At 38.8% G+C, this 8,552-nt stretch overlaps 1 protein-coding gene across 1 annotated transcript; it reads left to right on the forward strand.

Moving 5' to 3' along the window:
- Positions 1-19: 19 nt before the first annotated feature.
- LOC119482613 (potassium-transporting ATPase subunit beta-like) lies at positions 20-5,676 on the forward strand. Its single transcript, XM_037760295.1, has 7 exons — positions 20-352; positions 2,306-2,434; positions 2,530-2,643; positions 2,731-2,936; positions 3,023-3,085; positions 4,090-4,182; positions 5,043-5,676. Exons 1-7 carry the CDS (start codon positions 241-243, stop codon positions 5,199-5,201), a joined length of 876 nt encoding a protein of 291 aa, XP_037616223.1. The 5' UTR covers positions 20-240; the 3' UTR covers positions 5,202-5,676.
- Positions 5,677-8,552: the final 2,876 nt, after the last annotated feature.

Here is an 8,552-nt window from a genome sequence, read left to right on the forward strand (position 1 = left end):
ACTCTGGAGCGACGTCCAGGGAGTGAGTTTTAGCTTAAATTACTGTAAAAGAGAATGAGACAGGGGCAAAACAAGACATTAGTACAAACCTGAAAGGGCCTCAACATCTTTGGGGAGGGACAGGAAGGAGAGAGGTTTGAATCTTGTGAGGGAGGGAAGAAGAGAAGAGAAGTAAAAAGTAGAGTTGAGTGAAGGAAAGAAAAGGTCTGCTGTGGATCCTGGTCAGCACAGAGCTTCACCATGGCCGCCTTGAAGGAGAAGAGGACTTGTGGGCAAAAATGTGAAGACTTTGGCCGTTTTGTCTGGAACTCCGATGAGGGGACGTTAATGGGGAGGACACCAGAGAAATGGGGTAATTATAACTTCTTTAACCTCTCTTGTGCAACGTTAAATAATATAATACAGTACAGTGGCTCTGTATTAAGAACAAGAGTGGACGTGTCATTTATGAGGCCGTAGTTTGTAGCTCTGCTAAGGGAATATGATGGTGAAGGTTTATTTGTCTCTTTGCCTTATTGCATCATTTTGCATTGCTGGGGACCAATGCTACCAAACATTTAGGCAACATCTCACCTGCAATGACTGAGAAATACTTAACTACTTTTTTTTTTTTTGCCTAACAACGCAAGAAGGGCCTTGAAGTTGAATTAATATGTGAGACAATGTGAACAAAAATCTAACTTTGTAAACATTGCCAAATTGTGGCTCAGAGGGTAGAGCAGGTTGTCCAACAATCGGTAGGTCGGTAGTTCATATGTCAATGTGTCCTTGAGCAAGACACTTAACCCCAAATTGCTCCTGAAGGCATAGCCATCGGTGTGTGAATTAGTATTTAGATTAGATCCTGATGGGCAAAGTTGGCACCTTAGCAGCTACCAACTCTACCATCAGTGTATGAATGCTGACATGTAGTGTAAAGCGCTTTGAGTGGTCGGAAGTCTAGAAAAGCGCTATATAAATGCAAGTCCATTTGCCAAACTGTTTTAAATTAGTTCAACTTCTTTATTGTCGTATGCACAACAACTGAAGCAGTCACGTAAGTATTATCTAATTAGAATACAAGACATTTGTCCATGTGGAACAACTGGAACAAACTGGAACAAATATCCAATGTTTGTCCAATATTTAAACTGAAGAATTGCAAATATTTGCTCGAATGAAAGTTAAAGTACAGATTCAGATTTTTCTGTCTTAACATAATACCCTGATGTCCTTCTGTACATCTGAAGAGTTATGGATCTCTGTGATTATTTCTCCTGTCTACACAGGCCCTGAAGTTATTCACCATTCATGTATTCTAAAGTTTAGCTTAAACTAATTACTGGCTGACATTCAACAGTCTAAATTAGCCAAATTAAGAGGGTATTTAACGGAATTAAAGTATTTTTTTAGTACACATTTGTGTCTTAAATTGGAGTCACTTTTAGCTTCACAGCTAGCATGAACAGGAAGAAGGATTACAGCAACCCATGACTCTTTCCATGTGCACATGTAGTATGGGCAGTACAGGAAGAAGTAGCAATACTCCAAGATAAATATCATCCCATTATAAGTAAGAGTATATAAGTATATGTAAAAGTACTCATTATGCAGCAGAATGGCTCCTGTCAGTGTTATATTATTATACATTATATTAATGGATTAATATCATTACTAAAGCCTTAAAGTGTAGGCTGTATTTTAATGTTGCAGCTGGTCGAGGTGGAGGTATTTTGAACTACTTTATAGATAGTTAGGTACTTTAATCTATAACAATACTTTATGTTTAACAAGATCTTAATATATTTTTGTGTATAAATTCTAAACCTGCAAAGTAACTATATCACTGGAAAATAAATGTACTTAGTTACATCCCACCACTGCATATGGGCACGTGAGCGTTGTGTTGTAAACGATGCACCACATACGTTGAACTCTGTGTGCGTATTAGTGTGTGTTACAGTAAAAGACAAACACACATCATGTACTTGTATGTACCGTTCTGTGTGACATTTTCTGTCCTTTTAATATCACCTCAGCGAGTAATTATGTTTGCAGCATGTGGACGGAGAGAGATAAGCCCGCTGTTTTGATAAGCTTTGTTTTTTTTCGTCAGAGTCCTTCCCCCTCCGTTTGATCTTAAAATCAGATTAAATTGAGCTCATATCAACAGAGGACACCTTGACCTCTGCGAATGTAGACATACACCTTTGTAACCACACCTGCTTTGTGTCACGAGTGTTTTCACATTAAGCTAGTGTATACTGTACACTGTAATCCTGACTGTGTGTGTGTGTGTTAATAAAACCATCTCTCTCCTTCACAGTGTACATCAGTCTATATTATGTGGCCTTCTACGTGGTGATGACGTCCCTCTTTTGTCTGGCCATCTGGACGCTCATGTACACCTTGGATCCGTACGCCCCGGACTACCAAGACCGGTTAAAATCTCCGGGTAACACAACAACAATAACAACAAGAAGGAGTTAAGACAATGACGACTTAAATGAAACCTCGGTTAACCAGCTCTCTGTTTGCTTCTCTGTTCAGGGGTAATGGTGTGGCCGGACACTTATGGGGAGGAAATGGTTGAAATCAACTACAACACATCATGCAAGAAAAGCTTGAAGAAGATGACCAACATCCTTAATGAGTTCCTGAAGCGTCAGTATTATTACTATTAGTAGAGTTACCTTAATATTCAACGCAAAGTCAGACAACTTAATCTTTCTTTCTGTCTCTCTCATTCAGCCTACAACGACACCATGCAGCTTGAATGTAACAACTATAACTGCACAAAAGGAAAGTACTTCATCCAGAACACCTTCACTGCCCCGCACCACACCAAGTGGGCATGCCCCTTCATGCAAAGCATGCTGGGACCCTGCTCAGGATTTGAGGACCCAACCTTTGGCTACAACTGCACTATGCCTTGTGTCATCATTAAGATGAACAGGGTACGTTTAATTCATAAATATCCTTCTGAGCACTTTCGGAAAAAACTTTGATCTGGAAATAGAAATGTTCTGTTTTGTGTCTGCAGATCATCAGCTTTTTGCCAACTAATCACACTGGTCATCCCCCATATGTCAACTGCACTGTACTGGTGAGCAACAACTGCATATACTGATTTTAACAGCATACATTTTTTTACGTTTTACATATTATTTTCAGGGGTACTCCAGTGATTTAGTATTGCACTTTCATAAAGTCGAAGGGCTTCCCGAGAGACAAATTAAAGATCACAATCCATGCGTCAGAGATATGGTGACTTTTAGTCCCAGTTTGGGCCAAACTCCAAAAGCACTGGATCCTACATATCCCATAATGCAACTCTTTTCATTAGAACCTTCTTGGCTGGTTAACTCCCATATCTTTCAAACTCAACAACCCCAGTTTGTAACAAGGACTTTCTGTTATATTTGTTGTCTCTGATGAGGGTTATTTTCTCAGACTTGACAAAGCTCCTCCAGGGTAACATGAGAAACTAAAAAGGTACTCGGAGAGCGCAGACCTCCGCCAAGGCCGTTTCCATACGTGAAAAATAATGTGTGTATCCGCCCAGTGATTTGGATCAGCTCAAAAATGTAACGGGTTCTTTCTTCACCTTTCCACCAAAATCGTGCCAGTAGTTTTTCCAGAGTATAGATGCAAAGAGACGAAACTCCGTTTTTTTTTTACAACGGCCGCTGCCACCATTTTGGACTGAAAATGTTTTTTATATTTATAATATTTCATTGTTCAGCAGTCCATTTTGGTAGAATATGACAATATAATAGAAATATTTTGTTTTACTTTTGTACAGGACTTTGTAGACGTCGCTATCAGTCTAAAATGACAGAAGCGTAGCTTTGCTGCTGGACGCTGATGTTGCAATGGAACGAACAATTGACTTTCACTTCTTGGCAATATATACGTTCTTTGATTTTTCTGTAATCCTGCTGACAAACAGGCAAATAAACCAACAAAACATAACCTCCTTGGCGGAGGTAATTATACAGCTGTTTTCTCAGGTTGAGTAATATTTGTGACGAGTAAACTGATCTTCATGAGTAAAATTGGTGCCCCATTAAATATGATGAAATTCTTTGTCTATGTGTGTGTGTTTAGGAGGGACAAGACAATGTGGCCAAAATGGAGTATTTCCCTGAAGGGGGAGCTATGGATCTCTCTTACTTCCCTTACTACGGAAGACTGGCACAGGTGAGCGAGAATCAAGATCTGTTTATGTCGTTAAAAATGTTCTCGGTAAAAGTAAGGCTGAATTACCAAGCAGGCAATGGCCCAATATATTCATTGTGTTTCACTTGGTTTGTGGTAAATACATTGTGCATACTGTATATCTAAATAAACTTAACTAAATTACCACAAACAGGTGGTCAACAGAGGCTCACAGCTCATTTTCACCACCTGTAAAATCTAACACACTTCGGATTTACTACCAGTTTAGCAAACTGGTGTTAATGCATTCATGTTAAACGTTTTTTGTGTCACACCAATGACCAAAATTCTCAAGTTATTAATATTTAATTCGGGAATTAAAAGAAATGTTTGACATTTTGGAAAATATGCTGAGTTAGATGAAAATATCTACTGGCTAACTATCTCATGTCTGTATGATAAATATGTATTTGCAACCGGCAGGAGGTTAGCGTAGCACAAAGACTGGAAACAGGGAAACAGCTAGTCTGGCTCTGTCTTAAGGTCAAGGTCAAAATGACAATTTGCATTGATTTCCTGCAGTCGCTGCTGGTTGCTTGGCAATCTCATTGTGACAACAAGACCTGACACAATTCCCATAAAACCACAAATTGTTGATATTACACTTAAGCTTTTGTACAGATTAAACAAACAAGATATGCCATGTTAATTTGTGCGATTTAAAGGTGCTTGTAGAAGGCTAGCTGCTTCCCCCCGTTTGCATCTTTATGCAAAGTAAGCTAATCAGATTCTAGCAGTGTGGTATCAATTTCCTCATCAAAATGTCAAAGTTTTATCAACATGTTCTAGATAAATAGAAATTAAAAAACATATTGCATTACTTTCTTCCTCCTTTTCTTCAGCCTACTTACGTCAACCCGTTGGTGGCTGTTCGGTTCAGCCTGGTTGGAGAGAAGCATGCCAAGATCCAGTGCCGAGTGGTCTCCCACATGATCAGCTACGAAAACTTCCACGACCCCTACGAGGGAAAAGTCGTCTTCTACCTCAAAGCAGTGAAATGATAAGCAGAAGAGAAGATACTCAGATATCCCGTAATCACGTAACAACTAACCTGCCAGTATCAAAGATAGAGCCTGTGTCTACACATCAATATTTAACAACCTTTAAAGCACTTGTATTGAACAGTATAGGCCCACTTGTAAATGTCTGTGTGGTGCTTTTATAGACAGGATTTGTCATGCTTTGCTGAGTGATTCATGACCTTCTCTGTCATCTGATTTTGGGATTTTACCCATGATATAAAAAATAATATCTTTAAATCTATGTGTTGTTATGTAATCTGATGCACGCTATAGCAAACTTGCACATCTGTCTGCATGTGTCTCAACAAAGTATACAAAAATCTGAGTATGTCAAAGGGAAACTACTCGACTCGAGGTGGATTTGGGATTTTAAAAAACACTGCAGAACATGTTGCCAAATGTAGCTACTGCATTTTGAAAACATCTTTCTAAATAAAAACTAATTCCAAGTTTTGTTTGGTCTCGAGAATATTTGACGGAGTTACCAGTTTGAGGTTTAGGGATGATTAGTTTCAGTGGTGGAAGAAGCTTTCAGATCCTTTACTTAAGTAAATTTACAAGTAAAAGTCCTGCATTCAAAACCATACTTAATTAAAAGTATGTAAGTATTAACAGCAACATTTACTGTAAGTATCAAAGTACTTATTGTGCAGTAAAATGTTCCCTGTCAGTGCTTTACTATGATGATTCTGGATTAATATTAATGTGTATGTTACATTTTACTGCAGTAGTTGTTTAAGGTTGTGCTCATTTTAACTCCTTTATATACTGTTGGCTAGTTTAATCTACAGCAATGCATCATGGTCTATAAGATCATCATATATTTGTATTTGTAGTGTCGTTGTCTTATGAGAGCCATGTATCTCTAAAAAGTCCATTACTTTTCACAAGCTCAGAAAAAACAGCCTGTTTTCAGCTTTGTGACGATGCATTTTCCAGCTGATCCAAGAGGGTTTTTAAATAGTGTATTTAGCTTAAACAGGAGGAGAAATTTCTTCATTATTCAGTTTATCACAAACATTCAAAATCCTGAGATGCATGGTTTTCACTGGACAGGAAGGGTATTAAAGCTGTCAGACAAATGTAGTGGAGTAAAAAGCACAATATTTGTCTCCAAAACATAGTGGAGTAAGTATCAAGTAGCATAACATGGAAATACTCAAGTAAAGTACAAGTACCTTGAATTTGTGTTTAAGTGCCACTGTTTAGTTTACATCAACATAACCAAAACTATCAGTTATAAAGTTGTTGCAAAAGCAGGATACCTCTAACAATATATATTCAAGTACAGTCTGAGTACAAAAGGGACTTTTTGTAAGAATCAGAAATGCTTGTGAACAGAGTAAACTAACTCTCCTGCAGTGTGTAGTGTGCGCGCATCCACGTGAGCGTGGGACGAAATAGCGAGAACGAGCGCGTGTGTGAGTGAAGGCAAGCAGGCAGGCACAGGAGCAGAGTACAGCAGAGACTCCGGCCCTGGAGATCAAAGCTACGGTCTCCCAATGTCTTCCGACCGCGGCCAACACTGTTTTGCAAGACTGGCTTCACTAGATATAATTTAGCGGTTTTGGTGCTTCCGTGTAGTTTGTGTTGGAGTCTGAGTCTGAACAGTGTAGCCACATGCAAGCGCGCATATGCGAGCGCTCATGGGACACTGACCCGGATTGATTTATACGTGTAAGAAGTTACAAACACTCCCTTTATCTCATTAGTGTCTAGTACCACTGCTAATAGGATGATGATGATGATGATGGTGATGAGGTTTCTCACAAATCTGCTGACCGCAGTTTGTGGGTTATCAGCTTACACAGTGCAGCGTAAATAAACACACACACATGCAGTCACATATGAAAGAACCTGTTCATTCATATGTTCTATATGTATGTGTGTCATATGTTCAGGAAGTTAAATGCAAATCCCTGCAATAGCTTCACAATACCTTCGTCAGAAAGCACGTGTTTAGTAGCAGTAAATTGTGAAGAGAAGATAATGTAAATAAATATATGAGGGTCTCTTGATAAGCACGTGGATACTTTAATCTCTTTGGGGCTTCTAAAAATCCTCCAAATGAAACGATCTGAAAAAGAAAACCCACTCTTGGTTGGTCAATTCATCAATTCCACAATAAAACCGTAACTTTTAATGAGGGGTCAAATGGAGACATTGGTTCATTTTTAAGTGTTCACAAGCCAAAAAGGTCGGGAAACACTGGATTAGAGGACTCATACTGACATCTGACATAGAGTCATTAACTTTATCTTTCTGCACTTTCTTTTAATGTTCCGAGTGTGATTTCTTAGCCAGGGAGAGGGTTTACGTTTGAATGTCGTCTTTAAAAAGGTGCAGTTTTATGCTGCAACATGTACTATTAAAACCAGAAACTACATCCCCTTATTGGGGAGAAATTAAAGGACTCAAACCAGAAAACCCTGGCAGGACTGAGTGGCTGACGTGGAGTTCAGAGAGAGAGGGAGTGTATGCGAGTATTGGAAGCAGGAGAAGAAGGTGAAAGTGAGATTTGGAAGATTACAGCTTTACGGTCGGATGGAGGGAAGAAATTCCAGAGAGCTCGGTGATCTGCCCGATTCACGCACCAGAGCGGGACTCTCGATATGACGCACTGGTCAAAGTTAAAAAGCTTAAATCAAAGTTATAAATCAGAGCTGAGAGGAGACATGGATATTAAAAACACAGAGGATTAATAAACTACATTATATCTAGGTACAATAAGAGATACAAGTTCAGAATAAAATTGCAAATCAAAAAACATAAAATACGTCTCACTCTCAAAAGTGATGGATTTGCTGAGAAATGTGAGAAATTAAAATAAAATAATAAATTGTTTTCTTTAGCAGCATTAGGTCGTTAGGGTGGCTTTTGTTTGCGATTAGACAATTCATTTTCATGTTCTCCAGAGAACAGAGTAAATACAGACCAAAACCAAGAGAATACTTCTTTGTCATCGTATTTTTTTAATAAATAAATTAATGAATTCAACAATTTAAAAATACATGAACATTTTGATGAAAACGTTTCTTTGTGCCTCGGAGCGTCGGTCATGACCACCAACACAAGTATGTAAACTACACAATGTAAAGAAAAATACCCCTCTGTGCTGACATACTGCAGGGAAATGTTAAACAGAAGACAACATATAACATGTATGTAGCTCACACACTGCACATTATGAAAGATAAGACGAGGACATTAACAGCAGGAGAGGCCAGACGGGCTCGCTTCTAGTGCAGAGCAGGCACGTAAGTTTGACATTCAATGGTAACTAGTGCAGGATGTTCCTTTAAATGTAGCATCAGTAAATACATCGTGATG

The sequence above is a fragment of the Sebastes umbrosus genome, chromosome 2, assembly GCF_015220745.1.
Source record: "Sebastes umbrosus isolate fSebUmb1 chromosome 2, fSebUmb1.pri, whole genome shotgun sequence".
Taxonomy (NCBI): Eukaryota; Metazoa; Chordata; class Actinopteri; order Perciformes; family Sebastidae; genus Sebastes; species Sebastes umbrosus.

What these genes read in the sequence shown, in the direction of transcription:
- LOC119482613 (XM_037760295.1), top strand. Translation starts at nt 241, where the DNA reads ATGGCCGCCTTGAAGGAGAAGAGGACTTGTGGGCAAAAATGTGAAGAC. An exon ending in TCATCATTAAGATGAACAGG is followed by an intron (nt 2,937 to 3,022) that starts GTACGTTTAATT and finishes TTGTGTCTGCAG; the next exon opens with ATCATCAGCTTTTTGCCAAC. An exon ending in ATGTCAACTGCACTGTACTG is followed by an intron (nt 3,086 to 4,089) that starts GTGAGCAACAAC and finishes GTGTGTGTTTAG; the next exon opens with GAGGGACAAGACAATGTGGC.